At 39.8% G+C, this 23,712-nt stretch overlaps 1 protein-coding gene across 13 annotated transcripts in view; it reads right to left on the reverse strand.

Annotated features, from left to right (window-relative positions):
- PTPRK (protein tyrosine phosphatase, receptor type K) overlaps positions 1-23,138 on the reverse strand; it is a 396,664-nt gene extending 373,526 nt beyond the window's left edge. For 11 of the 13 annotated variants that reach the window (XM_027880554.1, XM_027880549.1, XM_027880547.1 and 8 more), the window contains exon 1: positions 22,924-23,138. In XM_027880554.1, the coding sequence (XP_027736355.1) occupies positions 22,924-23,035 (112 nt within the window). In that variant the 5' untranslated portion in view covers positions 23,036-23,138. The remainder of the gene's footprint in view (positions 1-22,923) is intronic. The other 2 variants (XM_027880558.1, XM_027880557.1) reach the window with 1 other exon arrangement.
- Between the last annotated feature and the right edge of the window lie 574 nt (positions 23,139-23,712).

Here is a 23,712-nt window from a genome sequence, read left to right on the forward strand (position 1 = left end):
ACCACCTGCACACAAAATTTCAACTAGCCAGCATGAAAAGTAACCATTTCTGTTTACTCATGGTTTCACTACGGCTTTCCCTTCTGTTTGCATTAGTGAAAGCAACTGGAATGAGTGCTCAAGAATTAAAAGACAAAACAGAGTAGTGGTGTAATAATAATCAAGTATGCAGAAAATAAGAAAAATTATATAGGCATACATACATGCCCCTTATTGGCAACTTTGAAAATGGTCCTTGTCTCATGTAAAAAGTGGAGAGTAATTTTTAGTTCAAAAATTTGTTACAGAAAGAGGTAGGTATAGTTTCAGTGAAAACAGATAAAACAATCTTGCAGCATTGCTTCAGCAACGCTTGAAAGATTTCTTGTTTAATTAAGATGTTCCCAGAAACACAAAAAAGGGAAATAAAGTACCAGTGTTCCTAAACGTAAGCAGATTTTCTTTTACTTTTTCACATAACAATGCCAAGTGCTCTAAAAAATTGCCTCTCTCTCTACATTTGAAGCTAGCCTGAAAACAAAAACATTCACATTTCTCATTTCTTCCCCTCCTTGTTTAAGCTCGAAGTATGTAATATCCATAACACACATGGCTCCGCAGTGAACTGTGACTTCAGTGTACTTACTTGACAATGAAGAAAGCCCCAAGGTTCGTATTTGTAGGAATAAAGCAGATCATACTAATCTGGCTCTAGGAATTTCAAGACTGGTATCATATTGCAAGTGGCTACCCACTTGAACATAATTTCTCCTTAGGTTTTTCTTTCTACTTGAACTGCCAGCAGTGTTAACTCATCCAAGCAGCACATATTACCACTACAGAACCAAGGAAAGCTACAGATCCGATAAAGAACAATCTCCAATACATAATACTACACTGAATTTCAATTGATTTAGTTTTGACATCCTTCTAAACAAACCAGTCTCCACTAGCAAGCTGGAAGCCTAAACACTATACTGGAAATTATTTTACAAACGCAGTCTTAAAAGTGTAAAAATTTTTGTTTCATTCAAAATAGTAAGGTAAAAATGGAATAGATTTTTTTGGGGAATGAGAAGTTTTAATTAGACACCACCAAGTTGATGCTAATTGCTTTGAGTAGTCCTGAAGTATTCTCTCAATGGAGTTGCTTAAGTTATCTAAGCACAGCCAATTTAAAAACAAAACAAAACAAAACAAAACAAAACAAAAAAAAAATAAAGAAAAACCCTTTACAGTTGAGGCATTTTCCCAGAAATTCCAGGAAACTGTAAAACTTTCAAGGATGTTCAGAAAAATGTAACACTGGCATTATTTAAGAATGGCATTCAAAGGTCTAGACCAATAAGTACAATCTTAACATTTTCTTCATACTTCTTTTAAACAATAGAGAGTGGAAAAAATACAGCATCTTACTAAACATAATCTCCTCACTTTGGTGCTTCCACTGTTTTGGGCTTCTCATTCTTTATTTTCATTAATATTGTCTTTTTCTATTTAAAAAGCATTTGAATTATCATTAATCCTAGATTTTTGAATGGCAAGGAGTCATCAGGAATGACATACTGTACAAAAAAAGTAAAAAGCTAAGATATCTCTGGGTCAACAGTACTATCACTTCAATAGGAGATGTTACAGCAACCAATGGGAGAGAGGGTTCTTTCCCCTATCTGAAATGGCTAAAACTCCTGATCTTTCTCAAAGCAGAACTTGAAAGCAAACATTTGTGATTATCTGCATATTTGCCCTCAGTGTATATTTTTAAAAAAACAAGTTGCCTGCCTTGTGCAGTTTTCCAGAGTGTGTAAACTCTTCATCAGACTGAAACTACAACATGCAAAAGAGGCATGACAAAGCCAGACAGCACACAATAATACATACATGGGATATGAAAGTGGGAGCAAAACCCTGCAATCACAGCAGTCTCAAAGATTAGTAGTGTGTAATCCTGAACCAAATGCATTTAAAATGAGAGACTATTCCTTCAAATATGGTAAATACGATATTAATTAATTGACATTAAGAGTGACCTTTACATGTGTCAGAGACCAGATTCATATCTCACCAGATTATTTGACTGATGGGTCAAATAAACCATGTTGTTAGGAAGGAGGGAGGAGCGGAGGGGGGACTAGGTTTAGATCTGGAGCCAACACAGTAGCACCCATGCAGAGCACATCGTAGGGAAAGCCATGTGGCTGGGCTGGCAATAAGGTCCACCTGCTGGCCTGCCCACACCACACCCCCTGGAGCCTCTAGGTGACTGTAGCACCCCTCACTTCGGCTAGGGGTACACTATGAGTGGCATTGAGCCAAAGGTCCCACCTAAAGGGAGCATCCACAATAGCCAGAGTCTATGAATAGACAGGCACGAGGTCTCCATCCCCCTCGGCCTCTTCCCTCCTAACCCGTCAAGATGTGACCTTCATAGTGGTAACTATGTTTCTCTCCTCTCTTTCTGTCTTTATTCTTTCCTCTCAATCTCTTTCGTTCCTCTTGTGGGCAACTTGTCTGTATTTCACTTAAGTTGTGGTGTTTCACTTAAGTTTGGGTTGGTGTTTGTCTAGTAACTTGCTATTAAGTGTAATGCTTTTGTGAAGTTGCATGTTATTTCTGTTAAACCCTTTTTACCAAAACCCCTGTTTTCTCACCAAATTAAAAGAAATTTCTTAGAGAAAAATGTGTAGTTTTTCTCCAGGTGTGAACTCAAGGCACCAAAGAATCAAAGGCTTTGCAAGAGGTTGCATGGGCAAAATGTCTTGGAGCCTGAAATAAAAGTGTAGCTTGGAGCTCTAAGTCGGGTTGTAACAACATGTAGCAAGCATCAAATGACAGAAAGTGTCTTGTCCATAGGGATTGCTGAAGAATTCTGTGACAGCTAAGCAAAAGAGAACTTAATCTGCTCCTTTAACCTTCTAGTTAAGCACCAAGCAACACAATATCCATACTTGGATATTAAAACTGTACACTGAACCTACACTAAATTACTACAAAATTTTGTACTGACCTTCTACAAAACAAAGACTGATGTTTTGGTTGTTACAGGACCAGCTCATAGTTTTGGTAAAAGGATAGAATTTTCGGATCATAAAGAGTTTAAATGATACCATTTAGAAGGAGCTTCTATCAGAACTAGTGAATTAAGTCACTAGGCAGATGGAGAAAGACATACTCAATGCATGCTTAAAATTAACACAGTGAAAGGAGTTTCCTTGAAAGATATATATTTTTTTTAATTTTTAAAAATTAGATTAAAAAAAAAAAGAAAAACCCTACACTTCTGGAACAACAAATTCCTTCTGTTTCAAATTCTAAATTCAGAAAAAAAGTCCTCACTCATTAAAACAAATATGAACAGGTAAACTACTTTTCCCAGATACCAAATAATCTGAATATATTATCTTAAAAGTTTTGACTATGAATAAAGCTTGTTTCCCAAATATTAGTATACATCACATCAAACACATCATACACAAAGGTGCCATTCTGTGGGTTGTTTGAGTTTGAGGGTTTGGGAAAGGGGGCATGTTTTCCTTGGTAAGCAGCAGCTTGTTTTTTGGTTTTTAACCATGAGAAGGTTGCCTATAATAGCTTCAGAGCACACAGCTTCAAGGAGACTTAAACTAATCCCTTTCAGAATCTGCCGACACAGCGCTCTCACTGCTCCAACTCCCACTAGATTTGGTTAAAGCAGCCAAAGGAGTTAAGTCCCCCCTTTGCTAGGAAAATGCCCACAGAAACTGGGAATGGGAGCTGGGGACGGCACATCATCTGTACTCACCACTCCCCCCTCAGCAGAAGCATGGCTGTCAACTGTGGTCACAAAGGAGTAGACACACTTCCCTCTCTGTGTTGGTTTCAGGCTCTGATAGGGATTACTGGAACAGACAGTCAAGGATAACAATTTCTTAAATTGCCCCAAAAGAGATCACGGGATGCCTTGGGGACTTTAGCTATCTGAATTATTTCTGAGGCTAAAGCCAACCAAGTCTCAATGAAAGCCCTGCACAAATGACGTATCACTCTTGCTGATACACCTTTATGCCACAGCTTTAGTTAAGAAACTGTTGTTTTATTGGGGACACCCCTTTATACACATTGCCTTCTTGATATCCTTAAAAGCAGCCTTGTCCTAAAAGCTACCCCACCCACACAGCTCAACTTGAATAAGCAAAATATATCATCTGAGCTCATCCTTCTTCTGATGTAACTCCATTGGAGAACATGGAAAATGTACCTCCCTGATACACCAAGGAAGGAGGCACAACAGGGCCTTCAGAGGCTTCCAAAAAGAGAAGGATAAAACAGGGGCTCAGTGTTAAAAAACAGTGACTTGAGGTTTATGCTCAGAAGAGCAAAGAAGGGCTGAATCATATACCTATCTTATTTTAATCTTGACAACAGTGTTTATGTACCATCGGATGAAACACTGGAACAACAAAAATTAGTCTAAATTACTTCTAAAGTAATTTTATTTCACTTTGAAAAACTTGTGTAGCCTCTTTTTCCAGAATTAGTCTACTTTAATCCAATTTACCCTAATCCATTCCTAAGGTGAATTATACTAAACTGAATTTTAATACGATGTTTTAATACTGAATGAATGCAACCCACATAGAATTTTAATGTGATTTAACTAAACTGTTTTAAATTTGTTTTTAATTTGAATGTGACCTTATTGTCACACATGGACACATCACCTTCACCCATGGTTTGAAAAAAGGCCTAACAACACAGGGCAATAGATCTACAGGAACTTCTGTGCCAGGCGGAAAACTTCCCATAAGGTGCCCTCCCAGCTGGAAAGGCACTTCCACCACTTGGTCACCTCCTTTAAAAAGTCAAGGGGTAAACAGCCATGAGGGGTTTCACCTCAGGAAGTGCTAAATACAATTGTGAGATGCCTTTTTTTGTGGAACAGTGAAAATCACATGGAAGAACTTCCAGTCATCCTCTTCCAAGTAGAACTATACTCACCAAAGATGAAGCAGTTCAACACCAACCCCTTGCTGTCTTCATGTTTGACTTGCAGGGTAACTCAAGTTTATAAGTGAGTCTGCATTAAAATCATTAATCTTGCCCAATTCACATAGTTAGAGGGAAGAAAAAAAAAAGAAGAAAAAAGAAATAAAAAGAAATAAAAACCCACTCTTCATCTCCAACAAAAACCTATGGAAGTTCTTTGGTACTGGGCTGGCTGTGAACGTATCACTTCGCATAAAACAACAAAAAAAAAAATCCAGTCTGACCATTCAGAGAAGGAGCAAAGGTTATGAAAATGTGTCTCTGGAGCAGAGATCAACCAGCCATTTTGCCAGGCTGGAGTATTTTCAACCTGCATAGACCTGTTCCCACACCCTATGAAATTGCTACAGTTCTACTACAATCAAAGAAGTGTTGCTTGTGCAGGCCATCTAGGCCAAATACACCCTTCAAAGCAGAACTATCACCAACACTATGACATCAGCCACAGTTTTGTCTAGCTGAGGACTGAAAGCTTCCATAGGCACAGGTTGCCCCAGGCAGTGTGTTCTGCTCCACCACCCTCCTGCACATGAGCAATGTTTTATAGTACCCAAGCTGAGCCTTCCAAGCTGCAATTTTCATTTAATGCCCCTTGCTGTATTATTTGCTGCTTTGTCATCTTCATAACCACTCTTCAAGCTCTTGCAACCTCCTGTTAAGATTATCACCTTACTCTTCATCTTGAGACCAAACAAGCCAAGCTCCCTTCAGGTACCCCTTATAGATCACACTATCTAGGTCACACCACTCAGGCCCCAACTTCATCAACCTTCTCAGCTACTCAACAGACTTCAGCTTCCCCACATGCTTTCTTGACTTGGGAGAGGGCAAGAGTCAGGATTCCCAACAAACAAAATATTCAACATACCTCACCAGCACTCAGTACACAGGGACAACAGCTTGCCACAATCTGCCAGCTACACTCCTCTCAGTGCAGCCCAGTGTGCCACTCACTTTGCTCACAAAAACAAACAAACTAAAAACCCCACAAAAGCAGGCAAACAAACAAAAATAACCACCCACACCTACTCAGCCAGCTATCAACCCCAAATCCCTTTATTTCAGGGCCATCACCCAGGCACTATCCAGCCTGCACCCAGGCTATTCCTCCTGCTGGATTGGCCCATGCACTGATTTTCTTGCTCCAGATGCCCTTCACAACTCTGTTCAAAATTAAATTATGAACCTCAAACTATTCTGGCTTGCAGTAACATACCATATGTCCTTATTACCACAGTAGAAGACAGAGATGGCATGACTCACTTTGTACATTGTGTCACTTCAACAACAGACAAGTCTCCATCAGAAACAGGAGCAACCATCATCCTCCATTAAAAAATTGGCATTGAAAATTGAGAGATAGCAATAAGTAGTAGCATAAGCATTGTAACTATAACGTGAATCACAATTGTGCTTTTCTTTCGAGTGCCTAGTGAAACACACACCTTTGATAGTTCACATGACTTCTAGCAGAAGCACGCCTATACACTTGAAAGTTTTGATGCTAAAAATTTGGGATGCAGGGGAAGAATGAAAATTTTTCTCCATCATCAGATATGTGTAACCAAATATCTCATCTGGAATTGTATTTTGAGATAACTACTTTTATATACTTTTACTTCTCTGACTTTTAATATTTTGAGTAAGAGTTGGCATTTAAAGGAAAGTGTCATTCATCCCAATGAATTCAAAGTAAGCACACACCTACCTTTTTTCTGAAAAAAGGTTGTGAGCTAAATAAAGATTGAAGTGCTAAATAAAAAAATATATATATTACACAGTTTTCTAACAGATAAATATAAACTGTGAAAACTTTGCACTTCCCTCCTCCTAAAGGGCAATCTAACCTCTGAAACTCCATGTTTTCAGGGGCTGTTGAAATGACAGAGATAGAAGAAACTCTCATATGTCAATAATGACACCAATCCTCCATTGCTTAATGAGAAATCTGATCTGCTTATTAGTTACTGTGTACGGAAGAGGATTAAATATGAGAAGAGTGAACTTGCCTCAATTTGCTTTGCAACATTAATAAAACATTCAATAGTAGTTTTGTTGCTAAGTCTGCTAAAGTAAAATGTTCAAATGGCCTTGGAAGAATCTATTTGACAACCGAGCATTAGTCTCTGAAAGAAAGTCAAGGCTATTTCCTATCCAAGTCCTGTAAGATCATCTCCTTGGTATGGTGAATGCATGTTTATCGTTTTTCCAAATCACATTTTCCTTATTCTGTGTGATATTAATCTCCATGGGGGTGGACACGTCTGTGAAGGTGCAATGGTTCATCTCCTGGTTCTGGTCAATTCTTGTTTTAATCTCATTTCCAGATCACAGTCTTCACACATACTAAGATATTAATCTCCATAGGGGCAGACATCTCAGCTGGCCTTAGCACACAGCTCCCCCCACTTCTGGTCAATTTTTATTTTAATTCTAATTTCTTCTGATTTATATTCCTCTTTCAAGTTTAATATATTCTACTTCATTTTTCTCAACAAGTCTCTCTCCCTTCCCTGCCTCTTTGCAGAGATTTTCACAGGAAATCTACCAGTTTGATTCCTTTTACCAACCATTAACCTCAAAATCATTGTAATATAACTGATGTTATTGCCAGGTGAAGATGTTATTGGTGTCATTGTTAACATGCATTATTACCATCAACACTTCTTGCAAACACACTGAGACTGCTTGCCTTATTAAGGACTAGTTCTTTCACTGGGGTGTAATTTTGTGCAGCCTTGTTTTTATGTACTTTCACTCACCCATTGCAGGATGGGATACCCCCACACCTATGTAACAAACTAGGATATAAGTTAGAACACAAGAAATTAAAGCATAATACCTTATTGTACCCTTTCTGACCAACAGTCAAGTCTCTGGGAGTATTCCTCTTTGTGCAAAATGAGGGGTGTAGTACAGCAGAAACCACAGGAACATCACAAGCCTAAAATATTTCAGGTATCTCAAATAAAAGTCTCATTAGGGGCAACAGGATCTCAGAGAGGAAAACAGAGATCTTTAGCCTGCATGACATCTACCTCAAACATTTTGAGACCATATCTTTGCTCTTTACACCGAACATAGAGCATTATACAAATATGGTGTTTAATTTCACTATCTAAACAAACTTTCAGTTTTCCCTGCAAGGTTTGCTTCTCTGACTTGAAAATACTCATCACTGAATTAACACATCATCATTATCTTAGTCTCCTATCTGCTCACCGCTTGAAAAACCTACCAGTCATATGTTAAAACCACAACATAGATGCATGTTTGCAGAAAGGGCAAGAGACACGATTTAAAAAATATTGCTAATTTTTCAGAGAATGTTTCTCGTCAACTTCTTATCCCACTGATTTTTATACACTCTCCTGTAGAGAGCCTTTCTAACATCCTACCTTTGTGTTGGGAATTTGATTCAAATGAGAAGGAAAATAAACGCCCTGATTGCCTCTATTTACCATTAGTTTGTTTCTCTGCACAGTTCTCGTACACATGAACTTCACCACCACACTCAGAGAAGAGCAAACCAGAAACTCCACATCTGAAGTGCTCCAACACCTCTCAGAGAAGCTTGGTTGAAAGTTAGTAGACTATGTACACTAGGAACACAAGACACCAGCGATGATTATCTTACAGGAAAAGATGATGAAATCTGAGGTACCCCTGCCTGGCTACACCACATGCAATGGTTCCAAGTGTCTCACTTTTCGTAATGCTTCAATTCAGTATCTAGTGCAGCAAATTGCTTGTCAATGTAGATACAGCCATAGTCTTTCTAAAACACAGAAAAACAGAATTGTCCTGAAAGGTACTAGTGTCTCAGATAAAATGGGCAAAATTCTTCTAATTTCTTGCTTTAGCAGTTCATAAAAGTCCAAGAGCAAAATACAAAGCAGCTAAGTGTGCAGACAACCCTACTCAAACATAATCTTATTTTCCCTTTGGAAATTATTTTTTGATGTTTATATTCACAGCCATGCAAGTTAAAAGCTTAAATTAAAAAAGGATGTCTTCCTACTTCTCCAAGCCTTCAATTCAAAACTTCTTGGAAAGCAAACTGAATTACACTTCCAAACATTTATCCAAGGTTTGACTTCATTTAATTTTACTACGCATTTGCACTGTCATACATAGTCCTTACTGCTGTCTGTCTGCTAGGCTGCTATCTTCTGCAATCCATTAGCCAGTTTTCAAACACTGATTACAGTGCCCCATTAAGAATATCTTCTTTGCCTGTACACTTTATCTTCTGCTATTATAACATTTCATCAAGCCAGAATCTGTAAACTGTGTCTGAGAACAAACTACTCAATGTCTTAGGTAAACTGATCAATCATATATGAAAGAAACCAAAAATACTCCAGGGAACCTAGAAGTATTTATATATTTTACCATATATAAACATATTCCTCAAACAGCCACTGGGTCCATCTATGAGCTATACATCAATTACTGAACATTTACATAGAAGATACAATCATTAGTAGTTTATCTTTTATACTGCTAAAGGCAAATCCTCTTAATTACAACTTATTTAGACTGAAATTTTTAATATGTGCAACTCTAATGTTCTTAATGTTGTTACACTTTCTCTACTTTTTCCCCTGACAGATGACAGTAACCCCACTTTTTTTTTTTTTTTTTTGTGTTCTCAACTCAAAAAATGTAAGGAAATGGCAAATTCTCTGGGCCTGAACATTAGACAAAGTAATCTTTTACATAAGAAAGACCTATTTTGCTTTAATACTGAGGCCACATACAACCTTCTCTTTCTTAATTCTTACATAGAGAAATGCAAATTTAATCAAATGGTTCATTACTATAGTGGGGATACAGTAAACAAGCAGATAAGAGAGAATATAAAAGAAGGTCAAGAAGAATACTGTGATAAACAAGACACAGTCATCTCGGATGCAGAATGTCTCAAAAAAGGATTAGGAAATAAACAGAAACCAGTTTTACCTGGAGTCCTCCTTGACAAGGTCTTTTTAATATAGTAAACTGGAAGATAAAGGTACCCTGATCTGGGAGTTTAAAAAAACCCCACACCAATAAAACAAACGCTGAGCAGAAGCATGGAAGAAACTTGAGAATTATCAGGAAAATTACAAAAACCCCCTGCCTACTCATAGCTCGGAGCCATGAAATCTGAACAAGAAGGTATTCGTGCCACAGGCAGGTGTGCTGGTTTGTTTCTCTGTTTGTGTCTCTGTCCTGTTTCGCCTGGTGATGCTGTCAACATAGAGCATGAGTGACATTGTTTAAAATTCTAGGTATTGCTGCCCACACACCTACAACTGTCAGTGTAACAAGACAATGATGAAACATGAGTTATTCCTAAAGTACCAAAAGCTGAAGAGCAAGAACAAAGGTGGCCTTAATTTCCTTCCATTCTCAGTCCATATTTTGTGTCTTCTCAAGAAACAAAGTCATCCTCCTCACTGACTGCACAGTACTGAAGAAACTCATCAACTTCATGAATTTCACAATGGATTTACAAACCCTTTCACCCCTGTTTAATTTTACGCTTTCTTCTTCAAATTTTGTTTTGTTTTCATAGCTGAAAGGCTGTCACCATCACAGGACTCAGTCCTCAGCCACAAGACAATAACTGAGGTGACATGGAAGAATATTTAAGATCTTGGATCTTTATGTTTCCAGGAGGGTTTTATTGCAAAATTGTGATCCCAGGACCCACATTTATTCTCCAACAAACATCGGAGTAGTTGATTTTCCTTTAAGAGAAGTCCTCTAAAAATAATTATTTGGAGTTTGATGACATAACAAGAAAGAAATAGTGCACTTATGCCTCTCCTCTATTTCATGAATCAAAGTAAGATTATATTATGTTATTCCCATTTTCAAAGTGGTCTTCATGGCAAAAAATTCTTCAAAACTAATTTCCACTACAGCTTTGTTGCAGGCACTACAAATGCAGAGACCAGGAACAGTAGTTGGTAAAAACTTAAAAAACTGTCTATTTGGTAAACAACATCAGTACTGCAGTGCACCTCAAGAGTGAATAAAATTCTTATTTTATTGGGAAGATAAATAAACATTAACGACTTCATTTCTTCCTGTGTCCTCTGGGGACTGCCTAATATAGAAACTTAGCAAATTTGAGCATTTTCTTCGGCATTTGTTTCAGTTGCTAATGTTGGGTTTGTTTACGTTCACAATGCAAACGCTTTACATTTAAGTGCAGTGGGGGTTTTCTGTTGTTATTTTTTAATCACACATTCACTTCCATTTCTAATTCTCTTAACATCATTATCACAGAATAAGACTCACCCATGAATTACTTAAGGCTGCTTTCAGTGAAGACAAGTGAAGAAAAGTTGTTTGAAGAGATGGATGGCCAAAATTATTTCCCAGAAACACAAACTATCTAGTACTTGTTTTCATTCCCATTTCCATGCTTAAGCAAACAGAGAGAGATGTTTATACTTAGCATCTGGATACCATCACTAAGCAAGCAAGGCAATCCAACAGATTATTTCAGTACTCCTAGGGTCGGCAAATGTCATTATTAATCACAAATGCTAGTCTTTCAGGTTCACAGCCTCATCACTTAGCCCATAAAGCTCAGACCAAAGATTTTAAAATACATGGTTTCTATCAACCTGAAAGTAATGTTCAGATTCCCCTCTTCTGAATGCTCATAGAAAACATCTGTGCAGTCCCTCTCAATGAGAGCATAATCTTGCCCTTCCCAAATGCTGGTCACTTTACACAACCCCTGGTTCAACAGTTGACAGAAACACCAATAAATCACCAAAAGAATTGAACATCCAGAGTATAAACTCAAAAATTACAGATAGATGAGCCAGAGTAATCAATCATCACCCAAAAAAAACCTGTTTAGTAAATTTACTTCAATGCATTTAAAACAACCTATAAACTGAGTCTAATGGTTAACTGCTGCTGTGCAGACAACAGGATACACAAACTGGCCAGGAACTCACTCATCCCTGGAAAGAACTGCAGACCTGAAAGCACTTCATGCCTTCAGCATGACTCATAAGGAGCTATTAACCTACCCTGCAGTATTTAACCAAATCAGCATGCAGGGATTTCAAAGGAAAGGAAAAAGAAAAAAGGGGAAAAAAAAAAAAAAAAAAAAAAAAAAAAAAAAAAAAAAAAAAAAAAAAAAAAAAAAAAAAAAAAAAAAAAAAAAAAAAAAAAAAAAAAAAACACGCCAAAGAAACAAATTAAAAAACCAAGGGGAAAAAAAGTACTAGGAGTAACATAACACCTATGAATGCAACACCTTCCCAATTATGCAAGGTGAATCAAAGCATTAAACAATTGAACTAACTTGATCAGAGGAAAAAGCTAACCAGCTTGGCTATTTATGGCATCCAAAGTCAGTAACTACTAAAAGAATTGGTTTAAATATATTAACTTTTAATATTAAAAAAACAAAACAAAACAAAAAAAAAAACACAACACAAAACTGACTGTCAATTTCTCACTGCCAGCTTTCAGCTGCCTGTCAGGAAAAAAAGAAAAAAAGAAAAAAAAAGGAAAAATAAAATTAAAAATAAAAAGATGGGGAAAAAGTCTTTAAATCTTTATAGTCTATGTCATTACCCCCTCTGTTTAGCCTGTGTCTACTAGGGAAATTGTATTCCCTTTCATTACCAAGCTTCATTTCAACTGATTCAGAAATACAAATCATACACTAAGGGTTTTGGTATCACCTGGAAATAGTCTCTCCTTAATTCACACTTACATATGTACATACATTATAGCTTTAAGTACACAGAGCAAGTAGATGAAGGGTTTTCTTGGGGGTGGCAGTTGTGAATGTTTAACATACTATCTTGAAGAAAAGGTAGCAAGAAAGGAAAGCCAATCCCACAGATATTTACAAATACAAGAAACTTAATATAAATAGACCATTTGCACTAAACAAGACCACACACACAAAATATTCACATGCTGAAGTGCTGACAAGCCTGTGGAATCAGTGTGCAATTCCTAGTACTTTCACAGGTTGAGTCAGGACAGATTTCTAATAAAAACTAACTGCAAAAAAGAATATTTGTTTGGCTTTTCTGAATTCAACAAACCAGAAACTGAAAAGACCATTTCATTACATTTCTGTTGTGCAAGAGTGCAAAGCCTCTTTAACTGGAAATTTTCTAGCCTGAAAAGTGAACATGGAATGCACCAAACAACACTGTCATGTTAATAAAGACATGTACAGCTAAGGAGTTAAGGAAAGGAACACAGAAATTTCCTGAGCAATCTAGTGATATTTATACTCATTAACCATTTTTGTGTAAGGAATCTCATATACCTTGCCTCCCTTCACTTACGGCACGAAACTTGAACAGTGACATAAAAGTCTTCCAACAAAGCACAAGGTGAGACAAGAAGATTAAAAAAAGTGGGAGAAGGGGGCAAGGAGCATGAGAACAGTGGGAAAATGATAATCCACTTCTTTCTTTGGCAATGGGGGAAAGGATTATGGGAGCACTGGACAGTTCTGAGTTTCTCTGGAGTTTTTTCATTTACTTAATATTACTTTTAAGTCAACGCCATTATCTTGTCTTTACAACTTATGACAAATCGCAGTGAAAAGTTAACACAGCAATGTTTGGTATGTATTGTCCACTTAAAACATATAAAATACTCAGATTTAAGGGTACTAATTTCAGAAGTATTTTCTTCGGGTATCTTCTACAACTGTAAAAATGCATTTCTTCAAAGGAATCAGAAATTGAATGAAATATAAAACTGCCTTTGGTATTTTGGGTTAGATTTTAAGAAATTGTCCCTTTAAAGCATTTTAAGTACAGTAATGGCAGTCAGCACAGAGAACTTATCTCTGCTGTATGAAGTCATGAACTCAGCCACATTTCTTCAGCGCTCTCATGTCTGATAAACACTTTCACATTTACAAAGAACAGGCAAACAGGATAACCCTAGGAGAACTAAGACTACTGATACCATTTTGATCTTACTTCAGCCTAATACTACATAGAGATGATACCAATATAATAATGTGTCAAAATACCAAATGCGAGCATTTTTCTAATGGACAACTCTCTACCAGGTTTTATAACTTTAATTTTTCACTGTAGCAAAGAAGAAAAAAGCAGCCTAAAATTTCAGAGTTTCAATATATATTTTTTTTTTGTTTGTTTAAAACCATAAATCATTTTAAAAGAACAGATATCATAACCATACTACAGGACTCATAAATAAACACAACCTCTATTGGGAAACAGTAATATAAAAAAGAGTTCAAGAAGTCAGTTATCCAGGCAAAAATTTAACTCTGAGCAGTTTTGAATTAATTTGAGCTACAGCCACAATTGTTCTTCATAGTATTTTTCTGTTCTGGTTAATATTCATCAGTCATTTTTACTGTTACAGAACAAGTGTTTACATACAAAAGAAAGCACACAACTCCACCTCAGAATAAATTGAGTAACCAGTGTGTAATAATTAGAATGAACATAGCATAATTTAATTGCAACAGAACTTGGGTTTAAAGTATTCAATAGTGTCTCATAAGTCAGTAGAATTAATTTTATGACTTGGTAGTTGAGAAATGGCTTATTTTGCTACTCAATAAATATAATCACACGTTTTTAGTAAGCAATAGCAGAAGTAAATGACATTTTGACAAACTGAAGGGTCCAATTTTTCATACATTGGCTAACAAAAATAAGATCAAATTACCCTTCGTACTGGGCAAAGAATTTAATTTTTTCACAGCACCAATCCTGAAGAAATTAAGTCCCTCAAATCTTTTACTTTGTGTACTATTGTAAATATGAGCTAATTCCATAAACATATGACCTTCTTAAAGAGAACAAATGCCTGACAAGCCCATGCACAGCCCCTTCTAGTTTAAAACAAGTTTTTACATGTAAAAAGTTACTTCATGCTTACGGAAGATACTGTTGTGGGTTTGGGTTTTGTTTAGTTTGATTTGGTTTTGTCCCCTCTGGACTATTAGACCAGTGAATCTGTTTTAGACTGCATCCACACCGTTTTTTTGTTTGCTTGCACACCTACCACTGAGTAATTTCAGGGGAGAGGGAAATCAAAACCACAAATCTATAAGCAAATAGAGCTGTGTCAGCAAAAACCCTAATGCAGTCCCAGATTTTAAAACTACAGGAAAATAAGTTTACATCCTATTCTGCTTGAGAAAGTGACTCCAAGTTATCAGTACAAGGTTGCCCCATTGCCATAATATTTGCTGTGACTTTTGGGAGGACCTCCTTCCTTTTGGCAGTGGCCAGAATTGTTCCCTGTTTTATAAGGAGACTCAGATGTTTTTAACCAGAGACTATTGTATCACTTATATATCATTTATTACTCTACAGTGGGTCTTCCTGCTATATGCTTATGCTATGTTCTTACCCTAGAATACAGCTACGTTTTACAGATGTTTCAACAAATTCCTCAGTGTCCACCCAGTGCTTTAAGGATACATTGCCTCTGTTGAGACTGAATTCTACAGCCTCAATTCTACAACCAATTTATCTGTCAAAAGTACAAATTATCTTGGTTACAACTTCACAGAACTTTTCATGTGCACTCTTCCACAAAAAACCAAATCACAGCACTCTTACATTACTTCACTGTTTCACTACTAAGAAATATACTAGATCCTGTTGGATATTTTAGACTGTTAAAAACAAAAGAGTGCAAAGGCTGTTAAGCTAAAGATTTGGCCATGACAGATCACAAAATAGATTCGCCTAGATCAACAAATAAATGGTTCTTAACTGAAACACATATAGACATTTGTGAATAAAAACTCTAACTTCCACAGTAATTAAATTTCACTAACAAAAAGTAAACCTAAAAACTTGTTTCACGTTCACTGAACAGTACTTAGCTTTTACCTTTCAAAGGACAAATGCAGATTATTTACAGAGAAATGTATCAGATATTAAGTCAACTAAAAGAAGCCCCTTAAAAGAAGGTGAGTAACTTTTTGCTTGTTCATTTAAACAGAGCATTGAGTTGACACAGATACTAATAATTATTGTTCAGAAAAACACTTCAGTATGTTTCGATTAGCTTCTAATATTTACAAAATGACTAGAAAATGCAAACACAGCTTTCAACTGTATAGCTTCCTGTAAGAGCAGACTGTGACTCCAAACTACACATTAGCGATGCACTATAGGTGACTTCAGACTGGGTCATTTGCATAGTTCTAAACTACTAGTTTAAAGCCACCTGTAGTCAAGGCTTACCAGGAAGCAGCACGAGGTAATAGCCTTTCTGACCTACAAAATTAAGGACAGCAGGACTTTATCCTCAGCCAGCTGATACAAAATTCTTATCGATGCCATTTACCGCTCCTCAACTGGCCACCCTGGCCTTTTGAAACTATGGCCATTTTACCTCTTCTACCCATAATCACATGTCTTACGACCTATTTAAACACCCCACTGGATGGGGAAGGACAGATCATGCATGGAAAGATGTGATTCCGAAAAATTCAGCTTTAAAGCAATTCCTCCTGTGCCCCAAACAGTGTGTCATAACAACCTCATAATCCTTATTTATACACTTACGTAATAAATGCCTTAGCTATCTATTAAAACAAAAGAACACAGTTAAGCCCAGCTTACTCAAAGATGCCTGTCAGAAACACTAGTACCCTGCCATCAGTTGGTGTACAGTCAGTCAGAATGCAGCCTCAACCACCTTCACCCAGTCTAATCCCCCCAGCTCCAGGGGGAACACTGGGCCTCTCTTCACATCCCAGTCCATACCCTCCTGCCTGCTCTTTGTACTTCCTTGGGTGAACAAAGTGCTGGCATGGTGAGAAGAGCATACAGCCAATGTGATCAAAACAGTGCCGGGTTCACCTTACATGAGCTGCACTGCAATGACACCTGTCAAACCAAGCCTTCCCACCATAAGCCCTCATCCTCCCATACATCAAACTTAGATGGCTCCACATCAGCTAAAAGGGAACTAATCCCAAGCCCCCCTCTTTCCTTCAAGAAGATTCACACAAAGCTATACCAACTCACCCACAGGCCACACGGTGGCCAGACCCAGCACAGGCAAAGACCAGAGAGCTATTCAAGTGATAGAAATGCCCCCTTCTGTGGCAGCATAATTTAAATTAGCTTAATAGCATTGGCAGATTGCAACTGAAGCTGCAAATCTGAGTGCACGCTTCGGGGAGCAGCACTACAAAGGCATCTTTTCATGACAATGCTAAGCTATGACAGATGGGATTCCATCAGCACATGAAAACACAAGGTGTGTCCTGACTGACTCAGCTATCAGGACCAAAATAGATTTTTTGGAAGCTTCCTATTACATATTCAACAGGATGTGTGTTGCAAAAGGAAGAGTAGAGATTACACCAAAATAGATGCTAATGTAAAGCAAAGCTGACAGTCACATATCCAACTCCTGGGAGGCAAGATGACCTACAGGTCTACCAACAAAAGCAGACATACAAAGATACCATAGACTCCAGAGCAAGAAGCAACTCTACAGCAGTGCTGCAGATCTCTGTGCATGTTAATCCAGATACTGTCAATCTTTACATGTAAGAGGATAAACTGTTTTTAACTCTCTTGTATTAACAAGAGCATTTCAAAAAGAGAAAGAGGCAAACCACAGTGGTGAGCATTAACAAGGTACCTCTCCCAAACATCCAACACAAGGTCACAGGTCCTTCAAGAGCCTTGCTTAAAAGTTCTCCGCCCTCCAAAAGGGCTGTTTAAAGAGTCTCTCCTTCCCAAGGGTCCTCCAGTCCACTGACAGAGCCACCCCACAGTCCATCATTTAACTGCAATATCTCAGCTCCTCAGTAATGAAATGGGTAGTTCCATAAGTGTCAGCTCACAACCAAAAGTGAGACAAATGGTTAAAAAGGCCAAACAAATGACAGGAACGATCACACTATAGATAGAGAACAGAACAGAAATCATTATTAAGTGCTATATAAACCCTTCAGGCAGCTGCCTCTTGGATACTCTGAGCAAAATAGAATGTAGAACTGGAACAGAAAGTCAAGGCTGGTAAAGGATAAAAGGAGATATGGAATGGTACCTTCATAGCAAGTGGCTACTACTGGACTTTTCTGACTAGAATAGTTGAGACAGGGTGGAAAAAATCCTGTGTGTGGCATGAAGAAGGTAAAATGGAAGAAATGATTAATCATCTTTTAATACAAGAGCTAGGATATATGAAATACAACTAGCAATTTCAAAAAACAAAGCTTTTTTCACACAACCTATAGATTTCTTGCCACAAAGTGAGACAAAATGCTAAAAACAACCCATGCTGAATACATCATTAGCCACAATCATGATTACGAGAATCCACTCACAGTATAAAACACCAACACATTGTCTCTGTGGACAGACAGTACTCAGAAGAACTCACTTGCCTTGCCAAGAACCCCTTTCCCTGAGCACCCACCATCAGCAACTGGATACTGGACTGAGCGGGCCTCTCACCTGATCGTGTGCAGATTTCTTACCTCACTGCCATTATGATTATTTTATTTTTTATTTTTAATTATCATAAGTAGATCTTAAATAAGGGCATGACATCTGTCTGGTTTAAGATGCACTGTGCACACTACTACCAAAGTTCTTAAGCAGTACTGTGATTTCTCAGAGAAAAGGGACTAAACAAGACCTCTGGGGTCATTTTGTTCTGGGTGCTTTCAATTCCATCTGAATCAGTTAAGTTCCACTTGGAAAATTTAAATTTATTTTTAAGTGTAATATTGCATCTGAAAATACAGACAGACAAGTGATTTGTGAACCAACAGTGCCATGGAAGTAGCTCAATATATAAAGCAAAGGAAAAGAAAATATTTGGGAAAGAGGGGGTGAAAGCAAGAAAGTAATTTCATTTTTAATTTCACTCATTTTCCATATAATTTGTAAATACAATTTAACAGCTTTTGGGGGGGGGAAGCTACTGAGAAGTCTCTTATACATACATGCCTACTTACACCAGTGCCTCCTGTATATCACATGCAAATTGTAGCACATTCAAGGAAAAAATATGACTGAAGCAACTCTTGCTGTTCTGGCAGCAAAGGGTTAATTTGATTTTAATTACTTTAAAGTATTTTTAAACATTTTCAAAAAGCCCTCAGTTTCTCCTACTATATGATTACAAATAATACACATGCTTGCTAAGATTTTCGTATATTTCTCTAAGTATATTTAATGACAAATTTTTATAAAACAATATCTTCCAGTTTATCATATCACATTTCTGAATTATAATCTGTCTTTGAGAGAGAATCTATTTTATCAGGGGAAGGGAAAAATATTAGATTAGAAATATTTACTCTTGCCTGTTCACTTGTGACAATAACTACTTTCCATGAGAAAGTCTGAGGAATACCTACCCTAATAAATTACTTGAACTTGTAAAACATACAGTCCTTTTTATGCTTAACTATCCCTATGATCTGAAATATCATGGTTAAATAACCTCAGGTAAACTGATGCATTTCTACAATTTTTATCCTCATAACTTTTATTTAGTATTAAAAAACCCCACACACTTGCACAGACACCATCAGAGGCAGTGCAATGCATATTTCTATCAGCTAGTTGACAAGCAGCATTCCTCAAAATTCTTTTTAAAATATTTCCTTGGGTTTTTTTTTTTCCAAATTTAAAAACATGCAAATTGCTAAAAATAATATTCAAGAAATATAAGTTTAAAGTGATTGAGTTGTGAAAACAAGCTGAACTTGTTCTTTATCAAACTGTAGGAGTTGCAGATGAAAGGAGGTGCTATATAAGGAATAGCTAGACTTCAACAGAGAACACGCTGCCAAAACATTTTGGCCTAGATTCTGACAGGCACGCACCCAAGTTGAAGGGTCATGGAAAGCAGCGGTGTAAAGAAACAATCTACAGAGACCAGAAAACATTACACTGAGGATTATGGCTGTGTTGGGGCCGGAGGAGGGGGGGGGGGGGAGGGGGGGCGGAGGTAGGTGGAGGGAAGGGGGACACGCAAATAGAAGCTGCTTGGGGTTTTGTTTGTTTGGGTTTTTTCATTCGAAATCTGTGGAGGAAGACAAAAGATACAATATTTCAATTATGTACTAAGGGCCGGAAGATTTACAAGCACAATTTCTAAGACTGCAACAAATTACAAGATGTATCTTATTCCTTTCCTTAACTTGCTGCTGCTCCTTCTCATTTGGTTTCATGGAATATTTTAGGAGGAAAAACAGACAACAAACTATCCCTGCACAGCTCCTGAAAAAGGCCAAGAAATTCATACTCTGTAATTTGATTAGACCCTTAATAAACATGTCAAAATTTTTATGAAGAATTCCATATCTGGCAATCGTTCATGCTCAGGAGTAGTACAGAGCATCATAAAGAGGAAATAAAAATCAAATTACAATGAGAGAGATTTGTGAAAGGTCCAGACTGAATTAATAGCTTCATAAATGACAAAGAAAAATTAACAGTTTAAAATTCTTACAATTCAGACAAGAAGAATATTAATAAAAAGGAAGCTGACAACTAGTTAGATGTAGTTTAACCTGGAGAAGTACAGGCTGTTGTTATATTAAAGTGAGGAGTGCGAAAGATGGTCAAAAAAAGATGATTGAAAAACAGCACACATGTTAAACAGCAGAGATGACTAGGAAGAAAATAGATGCTCCAGTATGCACTTAACACAGAAACATCTCATTGTAGGCTGCAGAATGGCTCTCACTGGAACAGACATATGAATCCAAACCTTTGTGTTCTGCATCCACTAACACCAGGATAAAGATGTCTTATCAACAGGATCACAAACACATACACACTTCAGAGACTGGCTTAGAATAAGGAACAAAGTTTGTGTTAGTTATCAAATTCAGTAGGGCATAGCTCTACTTGTAGATATCAAATACATCTCATAAAAGGCCAAGAACCATCCCTTAAGCTGAGTACACTGAAAGAACCAGCTACTAACAAGTCTATTTCACTAAAGCTTAAAAAAAGTCTGTATCTCCAATTAATAAACCTCCAACTGGTACAATACACCTCTATTTTTGATACTTGGCAATAGAAACTAAAGTCTGTATCTGCTGACATGCTATACACACACCAAAAAAAATCTCATGTTTCCTAGATACAATTGTTCAACTCTTCGACAAGCTTCGCCTGCTCTGGTCAGAAGGATATTCAACATTTTTCTCCACTTACCTAACACATACCCCACAGTACCAACCTGACTGCTTGCACTTCCAATTCTAAAATGGGCTGCATGCCACATTTTCAGCATAAAATACCACGGACCATATAAGTTATCAGAACTTCCTACTGTTCTTACACCAGTGAACAAGCTCATAAAAAAAATCTTTATCTAAGTGTTACCTTTGGTGTTAACATTAGTCTGACAAGTTAGAGTAAAGCAAAAATCACTGGTCTGATTTCACTATGGTTTTGAATGTAAAGATATTACGCTTGGGAATACTTTGTTTTAGCTGTTCCTATAACATACCAGCTGCATATATGGTACATTTCTCTTCCTGTGGTAAAGGGCTTGTAGGCACTTACATAATTTTACAATCCTGATACTCAGACGTTAAATTATACACACCGAAGTCGGACATACAAGGAAGCATGTAATCTGTGCAGACCAGCACTGCTTCAGCACATTTTCTAATCAACGACACATTTCACATATCTCAATTAAAAAATAATTTATAGGAGGACCAAGAGGAAAAGAAAAAGAGCCCCCTAACTACACATCAATCCTTATGAAAACCGTGCTTCGAAGTCTCATGAGTGCAGATACTTTTATTAATGGCAGTTTTCAAATCAGTATCCTATGATAAAGGCTCCGCATGCCTGTCGAATTAATGCACCCGGTGCAATTGCAAGTACTATTTAAAAGGGGTGGATGAGTGGGAGAGAGCGGGAAACCAGAAAAAAGAAAAATAAGAGCCTGAAGTCTATTTCAGCTAGTCAGCTGGTCATTCGCGTGATACTTCACACCGCAAAAAAACAAGAACCCGTTCACGATAAAGCTTCAACCCAAGCAAACGAAGGGGCTTCATAAAGGAGGAGGTGGGGGTGAGGGTCCCGCACACGAGCCCCCACTGCCCCGTATCGCCCCGGCACAGCACAGGAGATGCTGCCCCCCCTTTCCGCCCGGAGCGACCGCTTCAGCCCCGGGCTCTCTGCCCCGAGGCTCCCCTGGGGCAAACAACTCACCGCGCACTGGCCGCAGTTCCCACTGCCCGGCCCCAAGGGCTTTAATTCCTCAAAACCCCGTGGCGTGGGGCGGTCGGGGGAAGGGGCAAGAAAATTTCGGCTTTCAAACAAAACAGACGCCGGCCCTACATAGTGCTTTCCCTCCCCTTTCTCGCCCACCAATCTTTTTTTTTCGTGTGGGAAGGGGGGGGATGCCGGTGGCCAGCGGCAGCCCTTGTCTCCCCGCCCCACGCCTCGGGGCGAGGGGAGCGGCCGGGGCGCCCCGCGGGCTGCGCCCCCTGCGCTGAGCAGGGAGACACCGGGAAAAGTTTGAGCAAGGAAAAGGGAGTGAGCAGCTCCGGCCCCGCCGCCAGCACCGCCGGCACCTGGGAGGCTGGCCGGGGGGGAGAGGGAGGAGGAGGGGAGGAAGGGGAGTTTGTGAGGTGCCCGAAGCCCGCGCCCTGCCCGCCCCTGCAAGCGCCGCGCCGGCAGCACACACGCGGGTCGCCCACCCCGCCGCACCGCGCCCCGCAGAGCGGAGGGGATGGAGGTGCGGGGCGGCCCCTCTGCAGCCCCGCCGCCGCTCCTCGGGGCGGGAACCCGGAGCAGTACCACCCGCGACCCCCCGCAACCCTCTCTGCTTCCCGCTCCTCCCTTTGCCGGTGCGCACCCCGGGCACGGCGCGACCCCGCCGCGCCGCCCGCCCTTACCTGGGCGCCGAGCAACAACTCACCTGCGGAGAACTGGGCCCGGGCCGCCCCGAGCAGGGCGGGCGAGCGGCCGGCCAGCAGGGCGAGCGCCGCCAGCAGCGGCAGCGAGGCGGCGGCGCCGGCCCCCCTGCCCATGCCGACTTGCGGAGAAGTTTCTGAAAGAGGCCGGGGCTGCCCCGGCCCGCGGCGGCGGGCGGAGCGCGCCTCGCCCGCCCCTCTCGCCGCGGCGCCTCGCCAGGAGACCCCCGCGCCGAGGGGCGCCCGCTGGGGCAGCCGTCTGCGGCGCGACGAGCGCGGCGGCAGAGGCACCGACTCCCCTCGTACTCCGGAGTTACTTTGCTGCTGGGAGAGCGGGGCGGGAGGGAGGAGCCGAGAGCGCACGTCCAACCCCCGCTCCCCGGCACTTGGCACGGGGAATGTGGGACTCCGGCCCGCAGCCCGGCGCGGGCGCAGCGGCGCCCGGCAGCGCCTCCTGCTGCAGGCGCGGAGGCAGCACCGGCTCGGATGGGATCGGCGCTGCCCGGATCGGCTCAGTGCTGCCCGGCCTCGCTCGGCTCGGCTCGGCTCGGCTCTGCTTTCCTTGGCACGGCTGGACTCGGAACGGCTCTGCTTTCACTGGCACGGCTCGGCTCGACACGGCTCTGCTTTATCTGGCACGGTTCTGCCCGGCTCTTCTCCGCTCACTCTGGCACGGCACAGCCTGGCTCGGCGCGGCTCGTCTCGGCTCAGCTCAGGAGCCGCTACCGGTGGCTGTGTGAGCCCTCGCTCTCATCCCCCCGCCTGGGGAGGATCTGCTGCTTCTGGAGGAGGAG

Source organism: Empidonax traillii, unplaced genomic scaffold (assembly GCF_003031625.1).
Source record: "Empidonax traillii isolate 1590-97213 ecotype Southwest subspecies unplaced genomic scaffold, ASM303162v1 scaffold72:size2462915, whole genome shotgun sequence".
NCBI classification, from domain to species: domain Eukaryota; kingdom Metazoa; phylum Chordata; class Aves; order Passeriformes; family Tyrannidae; genus Empidonax; species Empidonax traillii.